Source organism: Melospiza georgiana, chromosome 17 (assembly GCF_028018845.1).
Source record: "Melospiza georgiana isolate bMelGeo1 chromosome 17, bMelGeo1.pri, whole genome shotgun sequence".
NCBI lineage: Eukaryota > Metazoa > Chordata > Aves > Passeriformes > Passerellidae > Melospiza > Melospiza georgiana.
Genome location: NC_080446.1, coordinates 8,681,048 through 8,702,876, shown reverse-complemented (window position 1 = coordinate 8,702,876; position 21,829 = coordinate 8,681,048). Strand labels below are relative to the sequence as shown.

At 50.3% G+C, this 21,829-nt stretch overlaps 1 protein-coding gene across 1 annotated transcript in view; it reads right to left on the bottom strand.

The window, feature by feature from the left end:
- HNF4A (hepatocyte nuclear factor 4 alpha) overlaps window positions 1-21,829 on the bottom strand; it is a 34,861-nt gene that overhangs the window by 4,049 nt on the left and 8,983 nt on the right. The window contains exons 2-6 of the mRNA XM_058036180.1: window positions 10,005-10,179; window positions 8,134-8,228; window positions 5,968-6,074; window positions 3,358-3,513; window positions 407-494 (exon numbers count right to left, since the gene is read on the bottom strand). Coding sequence (XP_057892163.1) covers window positions 407-494; window positions 3,358-3,513; window positions 5,968-6,074; window positions 8,134-8,228; window positions 10,005-10,179 — 621 coding nt within the window. The remainder of the gene's footprint in view (window positions 1-406; window positions 495-3,357; window positions 3,514-5,967; window positions 6,075-8,133; window positions 8,229-10,004; window positions 10,180-21,829) is intronic.

The following is a 21,829-nucleotide window of genomic DNA, read 5'->3' as shown; positions in this document are numbered from 1 at the left end:
AGGTAGATAATGCTGAGATAATTTTGGGGGTGGAGGAATTAAGAAGTTCCTCCTTCAGGCCCTACTCTGTCTCAGAACACCAGAAACTTTGATCTGTTTTACTAGAGCAGCTTCTCATTACACAGGAGCCACTCAAGTGAGGAAAAGCTGATCAAGAAGAGCTTTTTTCTGAATCCTACCACAGCCCCCAACAGTCCCCAGTTTTGTCACACCTCATGGCCTTGATGTCAATGTCAGGCAGGCCTAGCTGCACCCAAAGGTTGTGCTGGGCTTGCTAAACTACAGAACAGCTCAAGCCACCACCCTGCAAAAAGGATGTCCACAAACACTGCACCACCCTCTCCTTCACCCCAGCAGGAAAGTGTCACAGAAGCAGATGGGCTGGGAGCAGAAGTGCAGTTTTTACCTAGCAGCAAGACATCCTTGAACACCATGGACCTCTTGGCAACTCCCAGTAACAGATGCTCCCCTGCGTGTGCACGTAGCAGTGCGACCTGCAAGGGCAGGGAAAAGTTATTTGGGTGATGCAGAGACTGAGACAGAGCTGTGATTAGCATTCCTGTACTGCACTCGAGGATAGGAGTCAGGGTTCCTCTTCTGTTACAGGCAGAGAGATCAAATAATGCTCAGTGCTAAACCAGTCATAAATCCAGCAGAACCAGCAGGTAGGAGACAGCGCCTGAAATATCCCATATTCAGGACACAGGCCATGAGCAGGAGCATGCTAGACTGTCCCTGGACCTCCCACCAGTGTGGGCTGTTTGCAGACAGTTCCTGCAGAACCAGAGACCACACTCCATCCTGGGAAGTGAGAAGAAATACAACCCCTGCTGCTGGACCTTGCTGTCCCTCTGGGCTGTGCCCACCTCCCACTGCAATCACCCCCATGGGCACCCATGTCCAGCTGGCCAGTGGGGTCACCCCCTGGCCACTCATCCCCTGCACAGCCACAGGAACTGGGGACAGGGAAGCCAAAGGGATGTTTTTCTCCTCTGATGTTAATGATTGAAGTGTTTCACTTTACACCCTCCAGTGGCTCCTGAGAATGTTCTGAATCTTTTGCCCTCCTTCAGTTAAAAATTTCAGAGATTTAGGCAGAAAGAGAAGTTAACAATTGGACATCCTGACACAGAGACTTCTTAATGTCCAGCCAGGACCTTCTGCTGGAGAAAACAATCATTAAACATTAATAGAGAAATGCTGAAAAGTATGTCCTGATGGGAATGGTCCACTTTTCCAGTGTGTTACCCTCAGCATCTGTCAAAGCCAAGACAGGTCTTACCCTACCAGGAATGCGAGAAGAATGTATCGCCCATAGGAGAGAGCTCTGGTTAGGAAAGATGCTGATGTTTAGAAGAGGGGTTTTTGGCTTTTTTTTTTTCACCCCAGATGGTAAAAAAAGGTTATGCAAAATAAATAGAGATCCTTGCAAAAAGACTGTGCACACATGATACTGAAGAATCTTTATCTAGATGCCCAAATCTAGCCTCTCTTTATCCCTGTCCAAACATGGGTGGATATGTTAACTGAGCTGTTGGAATTACCAGAGCTGCACAAAACTGAGCTTTCCTACCTGACAAAGCTATGACAAGGAAAAAACTGCCAGTCCCAGGGGAGAGTGAAGTTCTCACCTAAAAAATTCCTGCCTATTGCAAAGGCAAGAAGGTTCAGTTTGTAACCACCTTTTTTGTGTCCATAGAGTTTCCTTGTTTGAGCAGGGTTAAAGTGAATTACTTCAAGAAGGCCAAACCACCTCATTTGATATTTTTTCTTGCAGTGATGAACCTGAGATACATCATTCCATAGTGAACTAGGATAAATATACATTTGTAACACAACAAAGCAGAACCTGAACTTTGAGATGAAATGTCTTTGCCCTACCAAACATGGTAGTTTTGACATTCTGGTGCAGAAAGACCATGAGGGGTTGGTATGATCTTTTCTACAAAAGGAGATCTGTTTCATGGAGCAGCCTCTCCCTTGTAGGAAGGCAGGGCTCAAACTGTGCCATCTTTAGGCTTTGTTTTCTCCTTTGAGGAATTTTGCAGCCCCACAACTGTAAAATGAGCTCATGTGGAAGTTGTTGTAGCTTGCACAGTTATTGGCCAGGTTTAGGGCCTCTGTTCCAAATGGCACAAGGATGTGATGAGTTGTGCAGAGCTGCCCCAGGTCTGTGCTGGGCTGCAGCCTGTTTATTTGTATATGCTGCGTAAATGGCATTTGCCATTGGAGCCCATTGTGGTTTCCATAAATTATGAATTGTATTTTCCTTAGCAGTTTAACAGCTTTGTTATCATTTTCAACAATTTAGCACTGGCACAGAATAGAAAAGAAGGAAACAGGCTCCCATTTTAAGAGCACTGAATTCCCCAGAGCTCTGGGTGCTGCTGGGTGGGTACCAAAGAGCTCAGATTTAGGACTTAGGGGGTTTTTGATCAGCTGGACACTCTCAAATGGATATCCTTTTTCTTCATTATATAAAAATTACCTCTAGGTCAATAGGGCTGGAGACTGGTCCTAGCTGAAGAGGACACAGGCTGGTTTTGTGACTGTACACTGGACAGATTAGAAATACCTTCCTGCCTGTGACAGAACCTGTCAGAAGTGCTATCCCAGCCACATATGCTGCTCAAGGCTGGGCACACATTCCTTCAACACCTGTTGGAGACCTCTGAAATTCAGACATCCATGGGAGGCCTGTTCTAGTACCTCTTTGCCTGAGATCCTGCAATGCATTTCTACAGAGGACACCAAACTCGTTGTGCTTAGCTTCATTAGGGAACCCACAAATGCCATTTTAGTAATTTCTGTTAAATGCAAATATATCCTTGCTTTTTAATCTTGGAAAAAAAGATTTTCCACTGCCTTGGGAGCAAACTAGTGTATAGCTTCAAAATTCCATGCTGGGAGCATGGGTACAAACATACCCCTAGGCAGGAAGCAGCAAGAGACAGGCAGATTTTGAATTTTGGGCAAACCTTAGCCCAGAAATCTCTCCTGCTAATTCTGATTACCCCAAGCATTTGACAAGCACTTCAAGTTTTCAAAGTGCTGTGCAAACCATAATTAATAAATGACTGGCTGACCCCAAAATGCTCATCTGATAATGAGCTAATTCAAGCTCAGTGTTATCTGGCTGTGCTCATGGGCTGATTAGAGGCACATGCAAGTGGCCCGTGCTGGCATTGTATGGATTCCTGGCCTGGGCTGGCATTGTATGGATGCTGTTCCCAATCAGCTGCAGCAGTCAGGATAACAGAGTGCACAATGAGCAGTTTCTCTGAAGGTCTCAGCTGGTTTTGGCTCCCTGCTGCCTTTACCAGGACAGAATGAGGTGGGGTGGATGGGGGGACTTGCCTGGTCATCCAGGGGCAGCTCACAGAAGGGGGGAATGTACTTGGCCCACTCCACCAGCACCAGCAGCTGCTGCTTCATGGACTCACACACATCAGAAATATTGGCAATCTTCTTCCCTCGGATGTCTCCGTTGAGCACAGGAACAGGGGATGATATCTGGGAGGAGAGGAGAGATCCTTCAGCTTTCAGTGCCACAGAGGAACCACAGAGAGGAAAATCCCCAGCCCATGGGTTGTGTTGATGCAGACTCCAGAAATCATAATTACATTTTTCTGTTGCACACACCCAGCTCCCAGAACAGGTGACCCAACAAGACTCATTTCAAGTCAGATCAGCTTGGGAAACTGTAAACATGAAACTGCAGAGCAGAGGCTGTGGATCATCTTGGTCAACTGCAATGCCTTGAACAGACTGGAAAGCACAGAGGAAACATTCCTAAAGCCAGGATCTTCCTCTCACTGAGCAAATGTGCTTAGTCAAGATCCAGGAGGGAACAGAGGGGTTTGTGTTGCAGTCAGCCTCACCAGCAGAAAGGACACATCTACCCACCAAAGTGCAGAGAGCTGCTCCCCCTTCCAGCCTGCTCCAGAGGCAGGGCTTGGCCAGAGCTGCCCTGTCTGCTTTCCACAGGAGGAGAGCAGGCTCTGCTCCTCTCCTGAGCCATCATGAGCTCACCAGGCCACAGCTTTCTAGGTCTGACATTGCTTTCTCTGAGCATCAGGTCATTAACATTTGGAATCACCCACTCTGAATAGCTAAGGGCAGATTTTAGAGATAACAGTCTCCTACCTCCCATTGTTTTTTAGGTCCTTTTGGCAAAACTGGGCAAGTTTAAACATGCCCACAACACGGGTGACATTTGTCACGTGGCAAATTATTTGTGATTGCCACTTCCTTTGCAAAGGACAACGCTGACAACTCTGCAAGTGCTGTCACACAGAGCTGGACAAAACATCTCCCCCAAACCAGGCACCCAACCTCCTGCCTGGTTCTCATGCATAGCTGCTCACCCAGGTCATCTAAAAATTTGCCCTTAGTCACTACTTTATCCTCATGCTTCTGTAAGCAAATAACTCAACCCCATCACTGCCCTCTGCCTGCCCTCTGTGCTCTTGAACAACATCAGCTCTTCCTGTCCTATTCCTGCCAGCATTTTCAGCTCGGACCCTGCTGGCCTCCCCAAGGAAATGGAATTCAAATGCCACCTGCATTTTTTTTTTCAGGTTGCATTACCTGGAGGCTTTCCAGCTCACCAGCTATTATTGAATAAATAAGATTGTAAAAATCTCACCATGTATTACCCTAATCAGAGGGCCCGGACGGCTTAGCAAATAAATAAAGACCTCTGGGTGAGTGACCCTAGATCTTGGAGAAAGCAGCTCCTCAGCAGTATCTTGTTCTAATTAGCAAGGCACATAAAAGTTACCAATTACCGTGCTGGAGCCTGCCTTGTTTAATGAATCTCTCTGTGCTCTGTGGGAGAGCAGGAGCTCCCCTGGATTTGTCCGTGGTTGAAGTTTTTATCAGCAGACCCTGCCTTTATGTGATGGTACTGCAGGACTCCCTCTGAGCCCCAGAAATGTCCTTCCCTTGTAGATCTGGAGATCCCATTATCTCACACCTCTGGGAGCAGCATCAGTCTTATTTTTATAGAGTATATAAATATATTCTGGCCTGCATAGGACAAGGTGAGATGTGGGATGAGATTGGATGTGCTTTTTGTGTACAGGATTGGCTCTTGGCCATTCTGGCATATCCCCCCTTGGGGAAATGGACCTTACAGCCTGAGCCTCTTGTGGAGCCCAGAGCACAGCACGTCCTGTCCTGGAGCATCTCCCAGGGCAGCCTTCAGGGCAGTGTGACCCTTGAAGCAGCATGGACTGCCAACTCAACCCCCTGCTCGTGTTTCCCAGGACACAGAGTTCTGTTCTCCCCAGCTCCATGAAGAGTGGCAGCTTCTGTCTCCAGCACAGCTCCATCCTCATCACTTGTTCTTACAGACAAAGCCTCCCTGCAGGCTGTGTGTGCCCATCCTGTCCTGTGTCCTCCCAGAGCTGTGTACACCACTTGCAGTATCCAGCCTCTTAAATCAGAGTCATCTTTGCAATGTGAACACTCCAGGAAACGAATCTTGGCAGTATGTGAGTGGAAACAGGGAATTTCAGGCAAGCACTGGAAAAGGTATCTGCATAAAACAAGCAGGAAACTGATTGCTTGTGAAACTGTGCAGGAATCCAAAGTTCCTGACAGCTCATGGGGAAGGGAGGCTGCTCATGCAAGGCCAGCCCCTCGTGGGCTTAGGCAGCCACAGCTCTTTGGATTGCAATGATTCTACCCTACTTTCTTCCATCAGGCTCTCTAGCCTTCCTGTGTCCCATTAAAGCAGAACAAATCACTGCATATTTTTACAACTGAGTTCTGGACTAAGGAGATTCAAAGGGATGGTTTCAGGTAACAAATGCTTTCTGAAAAATCAGTGTTGAGTTGGCAGATAATCCACTTAGAAAAGAGGTGATAATTTGAAGACTTGGCTATTAAATACTCAGCTGGCTCTACACACCAGGTAGTGCCTGATGCTTTTTTATTTGATAAAGAAGGAAGAAGAAGTACCTGCTGTGCCAGGGCTTCTGCATGCAGGAGGGCATTGATGGAGGGCAGGCTGCTGTCCTCGTAACTTGATCTGCGGGTGCTGATTCGGTCCCGTTCATTCTGTACAGCTGCAAGAGAGGATTTTGGCTGAGCTGCAGGTGGTTCATGGCAATGCACACTGAAAACTAGCACAGACTTCTGGCGTTCCCCTTCCTTAGCTGCAGTTTCCCAGCTTCCCTGCCAGGCAGGGCGGAGGTGCAGCTGTGTCTGGTTTGGGGTGGATGCCAGTGAGAGCTGACTGCATCTGGTGGATCTGATTTCTTATTTGCTTTATTAGACTTTCCAGGGATGGGGTTGATTCAGAACCCAAAACACCTGTAGAGTTCAGTGGGGAAAATTTCCTGGCAAAGGATCTGAGCTTTTTGATGTCGTGATATGGGGTTTGAAACGGTGGCCATGCTCATGTATGCAGCCCAGAGCTGATGTGTGAAATGGAGGAGTATCTGCAAGGTTTCCTTGCCCACATGACTCCTGTGAGCTCCATTCAGAAAAGCTCTTGCCCTGGGTAGGTGTAGTTGGAAAACTTCTGTCTCAACTACAATAAGGAAGGAAGTGCAGAACTGCTCCTGCTGATCCACCCAGAGCAAAAGAGCTCTCTCATACCTTATTGTAAAACCATCCCAGGACAGGTTTGACCCCAGTGTGCCTCCCTGCTTGAAGGCTTGTCTTCAAGGTCTAGTCTTGAAGGCTTGGAGGGGGAGGATTTGTCTGCCCTGTCTGTCACGAGGCCTGGGCTGGCTGTAAGTCACCCTGGCCATGCCTCTCAGAGCCATCTGCTCAAATAAGCTATTGATCCATGGCAGGGGAAACAGCACAGTCCCTGCCTTGGGCTGGTGGCTCTCTGCATTGATACGTTCTCCATGTATAAATCCAGCTGATAAAAAGCAATAATGAGGCTGGGCCAGGAGAAAAGCCCTGCAGTCAGCGGCTGTAAATAGGAGCTCTCAAGGTTATGCTGCTTGTTATCAGTAGCAGGCCCCCGAGTTCAGTCATGCCACGATGTTTTCCAAATGTTTGCTCAGTATTAGCTGGTCATGCACCTAATGTAACTTCTATTGAATATTAACAGACAACAGCACAGCTCTGGGCAGGGGATGAGCTGCATGGAGAGGAGGATTCCTATATTCTTCAGGAAAAGTTAAGAAAAGTTGCTTGTGATACCACATCTCCTTTTACAGGGAGTAAATGTTCCTGCTCAGAGGTCTTCCTGCAGCCACCAACATAACACTGGTACTTCCCTGTTGTCTTCAAGGACCCTTTTACTCCAAAGCTTCTCCTTGAGGCAGTGTGAACTGGAAGGAGCACGGGGTTTAATTTCCCTGCATGGAACAACAGGGCTGAATGCCTCCCATGAGTGAGACATGAGTGGGGTGAGCTCTGTGGGATGATCTGCCCTGGCAGTTTGTCCTTCCACTAACAGGAGCACCATCAAGGCCACCAGGGTCTCCTGCCCCTTCTCAAAACAGGACTAAACAAGGGGAGAATCCTGCCATGGGGACCTGTAAGGGCTGCAGAGATAGGGGAGCTGAGGGGTGAGCATGGGCCATGTAAGGATATCTCTACTGTTTTCATACAGTTAAATAGCAAAAATTCTCCACTTTACTCTGGATCCTTTCTGCTGCGGCTGAAACTAAACTAAACTCACTGCCTCTCTGCAGAGGGTCAGCAAGAACCTATATATCTATCAGGAAAAAAAGGTGGAAAATGTCAGTGTGACTTTTGTGGTCACTCTGGGATAACAGCACTTGGAGCAGTTTTACCAAAGTATTTCCAAATTCCCAGGCCTTCTTTGAAGTTTCTGCTCCTCAGCGATGTGCAGAATCATTCCCAAACCCCTCCAGTGGACTGGCAGCGTGGGAGCCCAGGTGGTGTGTGTGTCAGTGTGAGCTGGAGAGCCCTGGGTGTGATTTGTGTGCACAAACATGGGCAGTTCTGAGACACAGGACCCTCCCTAAATCCCCCTGTGGTGGGGGTCAGGATGTGTGCCCAGGAGAGCACAGTGCAGGGAACACAGGGCTGAGGTGGCTGGGCACGTGTGCACCTGGCAGGGAGCAGCCTTGGCTGCAGGGCTTCCCCAAACACACCCAGCAGTGAGGGACTGCTGCTGGGGAAGGCAGAGGCACCCACCTTCCTTCTTCATCCCTGCTCGGAAGCACTTCTTCAGCCTGCAGTACCGGCACTGGTTCCTCTTGTCTTTGTCTACCACACACTGCCTGTTAAATCTGGGAGGGAAGGAAGGAAGGAAGAAAGGTGTGAGGAGCAGCCAGACTGAGCCTGAAGGCAGGACAAGACAGAGCTCCAGGCTCCAAGACATGCTCAGAGAAGGTTCCCAGAGGCTCACCCTGAGAAAGGAGCCCCAGTCTGTGATTTTTCCACTCTTGCTTTAGCCTGTGGTTTCCTTTTTGCATTGAAATCTCAGCTCTCCCCTCTGCCTCTGGATGTTCAATAAGGACAGACTAGAACTGAGTCACACACAGGAGCTGAGACTACTCAGTAACCATTAGGGATAGGATTTCTATAGTGGATTAACAAACCCCCAGGAAAGTTAAAAGTGTGATTCCAACTTGGAAGCTGCTGTTGTGAGTTAGATCCCAGTAGAATGGAAGGAAGAATACCTTTACTGTGAATTTTAAAGAGGTGGAAGGTTGCAGTAGCCCATTTGTGAGGTTAAGAAGTCAGTTTAACTCCCTGTATCTCTCCAGGGCTGTGTATGGGATTCTCAGAGGTTTTTTCTGATCTCTGGACAGCATTGCTGCTCTGCAAACTGCTCTGCTTCCACTTGCACTGCACAGAGGACTTGGGAAGAAATCAGCTCCTTCTCTCCAGGCTTGTGTCACCAAATCCCCTGTGCATGGTGGGGAAAACTGATCTCCCATGTGTGTGACTCATGAGCTGGTGGCCACTTGCAGTATGAATTTCACTTGCAAATTTGCTCTAATTTACAGCAGATTGATCCAGTTTGCAGAGTAAAGAGAAAGGAGTACAGAGCTGGAGAAGGGCTCCCAGCCATGCTGAATTATGTAGCTTTTAAAGGGCTTCCCTCTACTCTGCTTTTTAAAGCTCCCAAGCTATGATTTGCCCAAATGGTTGCCTGAAAGCAGCTCTTAAAATATTCCTGTAGTGCATATAAATGCCTCAGCTTCCAAAGAACTGGGAACCTTGGCTTTTCTGATGGAGTTGTGGGGAGGGGGCTCCCTGGGCAGCCACCTTAAATAACTCTGGGGTGCAAATGATGGTATGGTGCTTCACAGGCACTCATAAACCTGGGGCTTCCTTCTATCTCTCAGGTTTTAGAGTCATGTTGCTCCTCATGCTCTCCACGTGGCTGTCAGGCCATCAGGAGCAACTGACTCAAAAAGCCCAAGGGAATTAGACACTGTGAACTGAGGATTCTTCAGTTTCCTTGTGACTTTCTACAAGTGAGTTGCTCAAAGCCAGCAGTGAGCAGGTCACAGCTGCTGATGGCACAGGAGAGCCATGGGCTGCCCCCAATGGCACGAGGTGCAGTGCATGAATTTCAGGAGCAGCATGAGTGCCTCATCCTCAGAAAAATTGCATGTAATGTTGCCCCTCATGGTGCTCCTCAGGTGTTTTGTGTCATGTAACAGGCAGTGGCAGCATTGTAGCTGGATGGCACACATCCATCCACTGATGGAGAAGGATTGCTCCCAGGGAGAGCAAGGTTTGTGCTGCACTGAGCAGTGAGCTGCTACATTCTTGAAATGGGGCTTCTACCCTGGCACCTTGCTGCTGGCTGGCCACATCCATGGCTGGCCATTCCCATTTGGCCCCTAAACTGTAGGGCAAGACCTCCAGGGTCTTTCCTCAGTGATCAATCCCAAAGCCAGGACAGTCACTGACCCCTGCACGCTGCGGCCTTAGCTCAGGGAGTGTGGAGGAGGATGCAGGGCAGTGCTGCTGCACTTTGAGGGCTTTGCCACTGAGCTGGGAGGGGCTGTGCTGTGTGAGCCACGGGTCTCTGTGCCCTGTGTCCTCACCTGCAGGAGTACATGTGGTTCTTCCTGACGCTCCTCCTGAAGAAGCCTTTGCAGCCATCGCAGCTGGAGGCGCCGTAGTGCTTGCCGGTGGCGCGGTCCCCGCAGATGGCACACAGCGTGCTCACCCCAAGGCTGCTGGAGCTGCTGAGGCTGGCTGCTTCTGATGGAGATGTGTCTGCTTGGGGAAGGACACAGCAAGAAGAAGACAGTGAGACAACAGCCAGCATTTGCTAACTGAGCTACCAGTCAGAGATTCTTGGAGAAACCAGGCAGCAGCAGCCTGGCTGTGTGAGAGGTGTGTAAGGAGTGTCTAAGCTCTCAGTGTTTAATTGCATTTTGTGTGCACTAAAACTTCCTGTATTCCATGGTGAGACCCCTCTTCCCAAAGGCCTGGCTGCAGCAATGCCTTCAGATAAAGTGGAAGCCCATTTGCAGGAGTCACAGGGCAGAGCCAAAATTCCTCGGGGATTTGCAGACACTTTGGGCTGCAGTAGTGTGGCCACAGAAAAAGCTGATGCAGAGTTAAAGCTGAGGCATTACAGCTCAGGGTGAGCAGCTGATTTGTTAGGGAGGTGTTTGTGTTTTAGCACTGAAAAAGCCCAAGACAGCCCTGAGCACTTCCCTTCTCCAGGCATGGAGCTCCAGCCTGCACAGCCCTTCTTTGGGAAAACAAGACTTTAGGTAAATGGCAAACTCAAATGACTTCAGCTGGAAAACTCATGTGAGCAAAGGCCACCCATGCAAGGAAGGACTTATTAAAGAAAAAAGGTGTCACACTGGCATGGAGAAGGCTGTAGGCTGGGTGTCTTCTAAAGTCTGGTAGGATCACAGTGGAAATTGTTGTGTCTTGCAGTCCTTACAGACCAAGGGGGATTGGGACTTGCAGGGCTTTTTTTGGAGGATAGGGAATTGCAGCAGGCTCTGGAGGAAAGGACATCTGAAAGGCTAAAAACCATACAAGGGCTACACTAAACCCCTCCAGCAAGCCAAACAAACCTCAAGGCTGAAGGGATCAGCCCTTAATTCAGTTGATCTAATTGTCCCCTCCCATGTACGTTTTTCTGTGTCAGCACGGGCACATCCCCCTCCCTCAGTGGGAATGCCAGTGACAAATCATACCCAGGATCTACAAAGCCATAGAAACCTGCTGGGATTTTTAATGCTTGAGTCTATTGGCCCCTGATTTCTGGGTTTTTGTAGGGACTCAGTTAAGGCTCACCCTGGAAGGACCACATCTGCTCCCACCTGGCACCCAGCAGAAGGGCTGGTCCCAGCTGGACTCCCCATGGTAGCCCTGCTGTGGTGCTGGGGGGCCAAGGCAAATCTGGCTGGGGCAGAGCTGCATTTTCAGCTTATATTTTACAGAGAAAGGGGTGTTTCAGCAGTTGCTACACATCCTGCTCATGCCACCCCTCAGCAGGATTAACTGGCACAGAACCAGCAGTAAGTGAGCACAGGGGTTCTTGAGCTCCCTACCTCAGGCAATTTCTTTTATTTCCCTGCCTGCTTTCTCTTTCTAATTCCTCGTGTCCCTCCTGTATTTCTCTGTGAGTCACTTTGCTGCCTCTGTGTCCTTGCCTGGCACACCCTGTCACGCAGCTCCAGCAGCACCAGTGCAAAGCTCCTGCCTCCACTCCCAGAGCCCTGAGCTTTCCCAAGGCTGCTCTGGTTGTCTCTGGTCCCTGGGAGCAGCTTGCTTCTGGAAACAGCCTTCCTCCATGCATATCCCCAGGGCTCAGCTAAATGCAGCTCACTCCAGAAGGAAAGTCAAATTCCCAGGTCCAGCTAAACATAGGACTTAGATGTGAGAGGAACAGCTGATCTGCCTCTAATCCCATTACTTGTATATCTGTGGCAGCCCAGATAAATCCCTTTTTAGCAATCTATCAGGTTGTAATCAGATGAACATAGAGCAGGAAAAACTGGCACTCTTATCAAGAAAATTGCAACATCTCAGCCTAATAGTCAACAACAATGAAATTATTGCCTAATGGATAATTTTCCAATTAAGTTTATTCTGACAAATATGTGCCAAAAATGTGGGCTCTGGCTGCTGCAGTCAAGTGGTTGGAGTTAAGGTAAATGGAAGAAAGAAAAAATCTGACTTTGAGACCTCACAGCTGAGCTTTTTTTAAGGACAGGAGCTGCTCAAGAGGTCCCCGAGCCTGTCTGAGCACAGGATGCATTTTGCCTGTGAGAGGCAAACTTGGTCCCTGCTGAGCTGCCCTGGGGCTGAGCTGCAGAGCTGTGGCAGGCAGTGGCTGGGCTCTGAGCAGTCCTTGGCCAGAAAAAGATGCACAGGTTCTGCAGGTGGAGGTCCTGCAGGAGGTGTGTCCTCCAGGGCAGTGCCAAAACAGCCCTGGAAGCAAGGGCTGTCCCTGGCCTGGAGCTGGGCCCAGCAGGAGGGGAGTTGGTGCTGCCTGCCCCAGCTGACTCATCCACCCCTGGAGTGCCACACTGGGCCTTGTCACAGGGAATTCTCCTGTCCCTCTGCTCCATGGAGCCCTGGGTCTGGGGCAGGCAGACCACAGCCCCTTGTGCAGATGCTCACTGGAGGGGAGAGGGGCATGGGGAGGGAGCAGGGCCTGAGCTTGTCTCAGAGTGTCCAGATGGGTATCAGCAGAGCCAAAGGGGGGGAATTTGTGGCCCAGAGGCACCTGAAGGGGTAGGAGCAGCCCCCAGGAGTGGAGGAGGGGACGGGACCCAGAGTGGTGGGGGGGTTATGGCACAGCACAGCCACTTAGGCACCGCAGTGTTACATCCCTGACAGAGCAGAGCCATAAGCCAGGCAAGACCCACACAGGCTGTGATGGAAGAGTCCACAGAGCCAGCACAACCCTTCTGGGACAGAGGTGCCCAGCAGCCCTGGGCTGGAAGGGAAGGGCTCAGAGGGACACTTTCTGTGGCTTCATTTAGTCATTAACCTCATCTTTAGAGAGACTTTAGAGGGGACTTTGAGAGGAATCTCTTTTTATCTCTGAGCATTTAATCACCAAGACTCTTTGGTCCCCAAATGGGTGGGACAACAATGTGAATTCTGCAGGGTTAGGTGTGATGCTACCCTCCTGAAGGATGGGTATCCTCTCAATGTCCCCTTGTCCCTCTGACTGGGGGCTGAGCCAGGGAAGGGGATGGCACCCCACAGCCCAGTGCTGCACTGGGGAAGGGCTGTGGCTCGCAGCAGCTGCAGCGGCAGTGCCTAAATCACTTCTGGCAGTGATTTTCACCCTTACCAGGTGCTAAATGCCTTTCTGCTCTCAGCTCTGGAGGCACAGGGTCAGTTGTCTGTCTGAACCATCAACAGCACTTCAGGCAGAAATTTTGGCTGGGGTTTGGGAGACTCTCACCATGTTCAGCCCCAACCCCATTCCCTGGGCTGAATGTCTGGAGGGCACCTCTCATTCCAGCCAGCTCCTGGTGTGTGCCTGCTGGACACCATCCCACCTATACCAAACACAGCTCTGCTCTCCCCACTCTATTTTCCCCTGGGGAAACAGAACCCTCCCAGGAGCTCCCCATCTGACACCCCTTCCCTCCCTGGGAACATTTTTGTGGCCACCCCAGGGACTCCTCCTCCTGCAGCCCCCAGCTCATCCCACCCAGCAGAGGGGAGAGGACAGAGGGGACTCACCATTGCCCATCGCCAGCACCTGCATGTTCTCAAACTCCAGGGTGGTGTACGCTGGGTCTAGCGCTGCGCTGTAATCTGCCATCTCCATGTCTATGAGGGCTTTGGAAAGGCGCATTATCCTGGGCAAACACGGGCCAGATTGTACCGATTCCCTTGGCCCAGGCTATTGGCCCTCCTGCCTCCCTCTGCCTTCACTGCGTCCCCTACCTGTTGTCTTTTAATTCAGATATTTCTCTGAAAGGATTTGCTGAGCCTCAAGGCCTATACTCCCAGAGGGGTGGAGGCAGGAGGCAGGGGGTTAATCTTTAATCATCTCACCCATTGCCGAATACTGCTAGGCTTTTTTTTTTTTTTTTTTTTTGGTGGAGCAGCAGTGATTCTTGTTGACTGTTTATTATTGAATCTCAAGGTGTTTCTGATCCTGCCTTCTGGGTGCAGGCACTCACCAAGGGCTATTGACCTTGATGCTGAGCTGCTGGTGTTGCCCTTAATTATACCTAGGGTGGAAAATTTGGAAAAAACCCTACCAAGAGAACAAGGTTCTTTACCACTTCTGTCACTGCCTTCCTCTCTTCACTACTGATTGTCTACACCCCTGTTTTTCCTTTCTCTTGCTCCCTCCATCCCTTCCACTCCTTCTCCTCTCCCTCATGGTCAGAGAAGGTCAGCTCCTGCCTGGAAATTTACACGTTGCTATGTAAAGTGAAATGTATGACTCCTTTTACTTCCCTATAAACCAAGTTTTACAGGAGGCTGGATGCCCTATAAACAGATCCCATTCTGCAGCCATGCCCAAACAGTGAGTGGGGCCGACGGGTGGCACAGACACCCTGGGAATGGCCAGGATGGCTCCAGTCCCACAGCTGAAATCACTCTGTGCTGGACACCCCCAGCTCAGGTATTGGCTGATCTGTCATAAAAGTTTCATGAGACAGGTTAGAACAGGGCAGCAGGAGCTTTCCTTCTGGGGGTGCACTGCCTGCTGTCAGCACCAGCAGTGGTTCTGTGCCTTGCCCAGACCTGGGTCTGACCCTGCTGGTGTTGGGCAGTGGGGCCAGAGCTGCCTGTGCTCTCCTCCCCAGCTGCCCCACACCACTCCTCCACTTCAGCCAGAACTGAGAGTTTTCAGTGCAATTGCGAGATCATTGAGTGGGAATTTAATCGATCTCTGAATGGCACTGGCTCATGGTGCAAGAGAATCAGCAATTAATGATTTGGTATCAGTTTGTTCTGCATTGAAAACAGTCCCGAGGTTTCGCAACCAGCGGCAGCCGAGTCCACACGCTGCTGATCTGCGCTCCCAGTGCCTTGTGTTTGTTCTTCCCAGGCACCCCAATGCAGCCCCAACCCCACTGGCACCACGAGCTGCCCTGGCCACAGTGCCATCACTGCCACAGCATGAATCCAAGGTCTCTGGCTGCACACCAGTGCATGCCTTTGGGCAGTTGTGCTAGTGATGATTTTCTATTCGCATTTTAGGAGCACATGGAATTGTTGAAGCAGCACTTTGGCCCCCAAAACCATGACCTACATAGCACTTCTGAATGGCTCTTCTACCCTGAGGCTACAGCTCTGAATCTGAGCACAGGGGAGAGCCTCTGCTCTCTCACTTGGGAATGTGATAAATGATCCTTTGCTGCAGGGGAAGCAGTCATTTGGTCAGTGCTCCTGAGGGACAGGCTAGAGCTCCTGTGCTGGTGGCTCTTCCTTTAGGCAGGTACAGTTTTTGCCAAAAATTGGTTTTATGATGTGCAGATTGGGATAGAGATGCAAGAGTAGAGTACAGCCCCCTCCATAGCCTCCTCCCAGGGACCTCAGTCCCAATCCCAGCCAGGCCATGGTGATCCCTTTGATTAGATAAATGCTACAGACACCAGGTCAAATATGTGCAGGATTTGCCACAGCGTCTAGTAAAATATCGTAAAAGCAGGGCCTGTTCTGCCCTGCTCAGCAAAACAAACCTTTTGCTTCAATAGCCTGCTGAGCAAGGGGGCTGCAAAGGCCATTTACTTCCCAGGCAGGAAGGATTAGAAGGGCCAGGAATAGAAATCAGAGAGGCAGCGTGTGCAGGAGAGCAGCAGATAAGGAGCAGGGAAGTTTGGAGAGCATCAGGTGGCTCACGAGGCCGGGGCTGTCAATGGGACGTGGTGTTTTCCTCCCAGGGCTCTGTTGACTGTTGTTTTCTCACTGCCTGTCTCCTCTGTGGGTCACCAGTGGCCCCTCCCAAATCCCTCATGTTGGTGTGGAGGTCGAGGGCCAGACCAGCCAAGGACACCATACACTTCCTTTGCCCTGGAGATGGGCTCTGATGGAAGCATTGGCTGCTCTCTGGGCACTGTTGCTGGAGATGATGTCTCCCCTGGTGTCTCCCCTGTCATCCTCATGTGGTGAGTTCTGGGACAGCTTGCCAATGCAGCTTGTCATGGCTCTGTAGCTGTTCTGGGTGGGAGATGTTCGAGTCAGCAGCTGCTTGTGGGACTGTTTCAAACACTTCCGGCTACCGAAGACGTTTTGCCATTTTTAATCCACACAGAGAGACAACTCATAGCTGGAAGACCCCCCACTGATAGGTAAAGGCTGTTCCCAGACTAGGTGCTCCAGGGAAGTTCAGCTCCTAGATCTGCTCCTCTCTCCTGTCCCCATTTTCTGTACACTCCACCCACTGTTTCCTATGTCAGGTCATGGTTGCAAAGGAGACCATGACAGTTCTGGGGCTTGACCTGTTCTGTGCCAAGTGATTATTTAAATTTTATCTGTTGAGGAGCAGTAAATCCTCTCCCACACTGGCACATCATGGCACTAATTCTACCTTATCTATATATCCCTGCCTGGCAAATTTATGCAAACCTAAAGGGAATTCCCTGAAGATAAGATCTGTGCTTCTCAATAGGTGAGGATCAGGAACAGAGTATTTAATAGGGCATTTTTGGAAAGGATGCTGTCACCTACTGTGCTTGCCAACTCTGCATGTCCAGCAGGTGAGCAGGCTTCTCTCAAGGGGTCTTCCCTGGTGCTTCTTGAACAGGGTGTTGTAGGATCAGAGGAAAATTGATGTCAGAAGGGCAGAGACTTCAGAGTCTCTGCCCCAGGCTCCTGCTGGAAGCAGAGCCAGTGAGAGCAGCATGGGCTCCTTGCAACTTTATTGAACACCTCCAAGGATGGAGAGCAGCCTTGGCAGCCAGCTGGTGCTTGACTGTCCTCATGTTTAGACACTGGCTGAACCTCTCTGCAGTTTTAATGCCCCTTGATCTCCAGCCATGCACCCTGTGAGGAGCCTGGCTCCATCTTTCTGATGGCCCTGTGTGTGTTATGCTCCTGAAGTTCCTGTTGGCCCATCTCTCCCCACTGCTGCAGGACACAGCCCTGCCTGCCAGTGGATCCACCAGCACCCCAGTCTAGGGCTGCCTGCAGATGTTCTGAGCATGGATCATGAACAGGGACCCTCCTGCCCCTTGCTTTTGTCTCTCACAAGAAGTGCCTGGCAGTAAAGCCAGTGCCCAGAGCCAGCAGGACCCCCTCAGCTTTCATCAGCAACGCCATCGCCGGCCTGGCAAACCCAACTCCAGAGCTCTGCCCCCTGTTATTCACAGCTCCAAGGTCACTGTGGAGCTGGGATATTTTACATGGTGCTTTTTTTCTCCCCCTCATGCCCACAAAGCAGAGATGGGTTCATGTGTGGAACCTCTGCAGTGCAGCAAAGCCCTGAGCGCGGCCAGGCCCTGCCCGGCCTGCCGCCATTTCACGAGCAAGCTGAGGGGAAGCAGGAAGCCCAGGTACAAGACAAAGAACAAAAGTCCCAGGGGAACGTCACCGGCGTAGTCATCTCCACACATGCAAAGGTCCCTTCTGCCTTTTTTTTTTTTCCCCTTTGAAATTTCAAATTCCAGTTTGTGGACAAAGTCCTGCCTATCTGAGAATATAGATCTCCGACCACTGACCAAACTCCACTTGAAGCAGTCCCGAGGACTGCTCTTCCCCTTGCCCACGGATGTGGCTGCTCAGCCCTTGGATTTCCCAGGATCACGCTGAAAATTTTGCACTGGAGCACAGCACTGGTACTTGCACAAAGCGGATTTTGCACTTAATGCCAGCAGCTTCCTTTCTGGGAAGAACCTCGGGAATAACCAGGTAGGAGTTTTATCACCTACAATTCATTTGGCCAGCCATTGCTGAGAGAAAAGGAGAAGGAGGAACAAGGGCTTCCATTGTGCTTGTACCAGCAATTTTAGCTCATCATTCAAGTAAGGGAAGGGGGGAAAAAAAAAGCAGCTTCAGAGGGGATGATAAACTAGAGGGAACATGAGCTTGTGGAGGCAGAGCCACTCTGTATGGTTAACTGATAACTCCAATTTGCCTCTTCCCTCTCATCTTTTCTGATTCTCTCAATTAAGCTCAACTTATTCTCATGCTAATCATTTCTTGACCTGTTTATTCTGCATTAAAAAATTAACAGAGAGCAGTTTACTGCATGACTTGCTCACACAGAATTGCTACAGATTAGCAGGCATGCTTTAAGCCCCTACACTGATTCTTTTGGGTCTCACAGCCAGTCTGCACAGCTCGAGGATGAGCTTTTTTTCCCCTGTTTTTAAAGAACAGCTTTTTCTAAAGTCAATATAAACCCCCCTCCTTTCATGCCTTGAGTATATTTGCTCGGTGACTATTTCCAAATGGGAAAGATAAAGCCAAGGGCTTGTGTTTTGTCAGACTTTTTGTAAACAGGGGTATTTAGGCCATGCTGTCAAACCCTCCTGCCTTCTACCTCGACGTGCTGTGACTCCAGAGCAGAGTTGTCAGTGTCTTAATAAGCAGCTCCAAAGAATTTTTTGGGGCTGGAGGGCTGCAGGTCAGTGCAGCTGCACAAGCCCCCACCTCATGGGGCAGATCTTTGCTCTGGGCAATCTTATGACAGACACACAGATTGGGGTCTGCTCCCATGTCCTTCCCTAGAACGTCCCCAGAAGCTGTGAGAAGGCTCCAGGAAAACAGACGATTCAGCAGAGGTTGTTTAGGGTCTGTTTGCCCCTTGCCAGCTGCACACTGCACATCCCTGCCCCAGCAAAACACTTTGTAGAGGTGAAAATGAGCCACCAGCTCCATCCAAGGAGGTGGATAAGAAAACTCCAGCAATGAGAGGCAGGAGGAGACCACAGCCATGTGCCAGACCTTGCCTGGGGAAGATGCAATCAATTTTATCATCCTGTTCCACAGCAATCACTCTTGGTGATTTGCTTTCCCCAGGGCTGAAGCGCCTGTCTCTGGGGTTGGGGCAGGTTTGCTGTTTGGAGCTGGGGGCAATGGCCAGGACAGACAAACCCTGGGCAGACCCCAGACACACTGTCACTGATCAGCATGTGACATGTGCTGGCACCCCAGGCTCCCCAGCACAGCTCAGGGTGACAGAGGCAGCTCCACTGCAACCTTAGGCTGTGTCTGAACAGAGTTATCAAAAAGTAGCCAAACCAACCAGTACTGTCCTGGTCCCCAGACCACAAAATCCCCATATGGAGAATAGAGGCAGCTTTTGGGCATGGGGAAGAGTCACTTTAAAGAAGGTATAAGACTCTGCCTGAACTCCTCTCCAAAAGCAACATGTGCATTTCAGACAAAGCTGGGATGATGCTGAGCCTGGAGGCAATTATTGGAGCTAAAATAAATAGCTGCTCTGCAAAAGTGGTGGGGAAAGAACTGCAAATGTGGGGACAGACAGACCATTTCAGCATATACTCTGGTGATAACACTGTGCTTGCCTTTCATCCCAGAACTGCAGAGGGGTTTATTATCCTGCCTAACAAGGGCTCTGAACTCTTGAGGAAGTAATTGTTATTTCTCCTCAGAGCTGTTATTATGCAAGGACAGTGAATTTGAGCTGTTCCCAGAAGGGTGGCTGTACTGGGAAATGCCAGGGCATTTGCTGAGGTGTGTTTGCCATCACTCTGCCTGCACTGAAAACAGCATCTGGCTCTGGGACCCGCAGTTTTGCAGTTGTGACTCTGGAAATCTGTCTGCTCTGTTTCCATACAAAATCATGCAGTGAGCTGGGCCCAAGAGAGAAAGGGGAATAGATTCATCTTCTTCCATTACACCACAGGCTGCAACTTCGCCCAAGCTCCAGCTCCCACCACTGATCCCACCTGCCTCCTTCAAACCCTACCCCACAGACTCTGCACTCCACCCAAACCCCAACCCAGCAGAGACCCAGACACTTTCCTGCTGAACACTCTCCTGCCTCTTTGGGAGGAAGTCCAGAAAAGCTCTGACTTTGCCATGTGCTGTTCCAGGCTCACTGACTACACTGGCAGAAGCTTGGCTGAAATCTGGTGGTTGAAGCCCCACTGAAATGGGGGAGCAGGAGCCTCAAGGAAGCAGCAGGACTGGAGAGAGGGTTTGCTGCCAGCAGCACACACCTATTGCTGTCTGTGCCTTGCCAGCTCACACATTTAGTGTGGCAGGGATCTCAGCAGCCCGCTCTGGACCTGGGGAGAGCTTGTTTAGCAGGTGGATGTGATTCCTTTGGGCCTGAAGTAATCCTGAAGCTTCCAAGGAAAAGGATCCCTACTGAGCTCACAGTCTGGCAAGCGAGTCTCTCCCTTCAGCCCTGCCAGCTGTAAGCAGGGCTTTTAGGTTTCATTGACTTTACACATTCATTATACACACATGAAACAGCCCCTGAATCGTTTCAGCTGTGGAGCAATAGGTGAAGGAGGAGAACAGCCAAAATCAACAGTGGTTACACATCAAGTTTTACCTTTTCTTTTTAAATATTTTTGCAAAGCTAGGTGCATCAGCAAGCCAGGCCTGGAAGTGACCTCCAGTGGCTGCTGGGGCTCTTGGGATCAGCCCTCCCTCAAAATTAAGGCAAAAGACTGCAATGATGCTGAGGGATGGAGGGAGAGCTGCAGCAGGGCAAGGGTGTCAGGGGACAGTCTGAGCCCATGGCTCCGGAGGAGGGCAAGTCAAGGGCAAAAAGCATCTCCTTGGACCCAGCAGCTCCAGCTGCCCTCCTGCCCCAGGCTGACTGGCAAAGTCAGCCCCAGCTGGGCAGCTGAACTTGGGGGAACATCTCAGGACAGGCCCATGTGTGCCTGATGGGAGGAAGCACGAGGAAGCAGGGAGGCTGCTGCAGGTGGGAGCACTGGCAGGTCTGAATCGGGAAAGGTAGGCTGGGAATGGAAAAAAAAACAAAAAAAAAGCCACAAAGGGGTGGTGAGTCAAAATTTGGGAGATTTTAGTTTGTGGAGATAGAAGCAAACAAGTTAGTGCAAAATGCTTTTTTCTCTGCAGGAATGCCTGAGTAACCTGTCGTGTCCCCAATGTCCTCAATCACCAGAGCACAGCACGGGGTGAGTGAGAGCCAGACAACACTCAGGAGCTCCATGTCCACAGCAGCTGCACGCCCCCCACACACCCTCCTGTGTGACACAACCCTCCTGTCCACTGCCAGAGAAACAAAAACACAGCAGAAAGCAAGGTATGGGAACATGGGAACACAGCAAGGGCAGGGGATCACACGTCCCTACAGTTCCAGAAGCCAGGACACTGCAGGGACAACTGCCTGGCTCCCAGCTAACAAACATGGGAACTGCTGACCAGCCTGTGAGTATTCAACCTAGGTCTGCAACACTGGATAACACTATTGTTTGTCCCTTTACATTCCTACAAGTCCCAGTGCCATTGGCCTCTTGTATCATAAAGAAATTAAAATATATTATGACCATAAACGACATCATTTGAGGAAATGAACCACTTGTAGTAAACGTATCACAGGACACTGAAGCCATGAACTCTCCTAAATCAATTTCCAGCTGATAAAGAGTGCAGGTACTGCTGGGAGCAGCCCCCAGCATGTGACTCCCCACTGGCATGGGATGGTGGGGAAGCTGACTGGGGGTGCAGGCTACCCCAGGAAGCACAAACCCACCACCAGCACAAACCCTGCTTGGGAGGAATTGCTCAAGCAAGAGAAGCAGTCAATTTTTGCTGAGTCCGAGAGGAATGGAGGCTGTTGGGGTGTTTTGGGGATGGGGTTGTGTGAGGGTCCAGGGCTCAGGAAGCACCAAACATGTCCAAGTTCCTCACGGTGCTGGCAGTGGTGTGCAGGAACCTGGGCATGTTTGGTGCATCTTAATCCCACCCAGCCTCCTGCCTCTACACTGAGGTCCTGTGGGTGCTGGGGCTGAGCACAGAGCTGGCT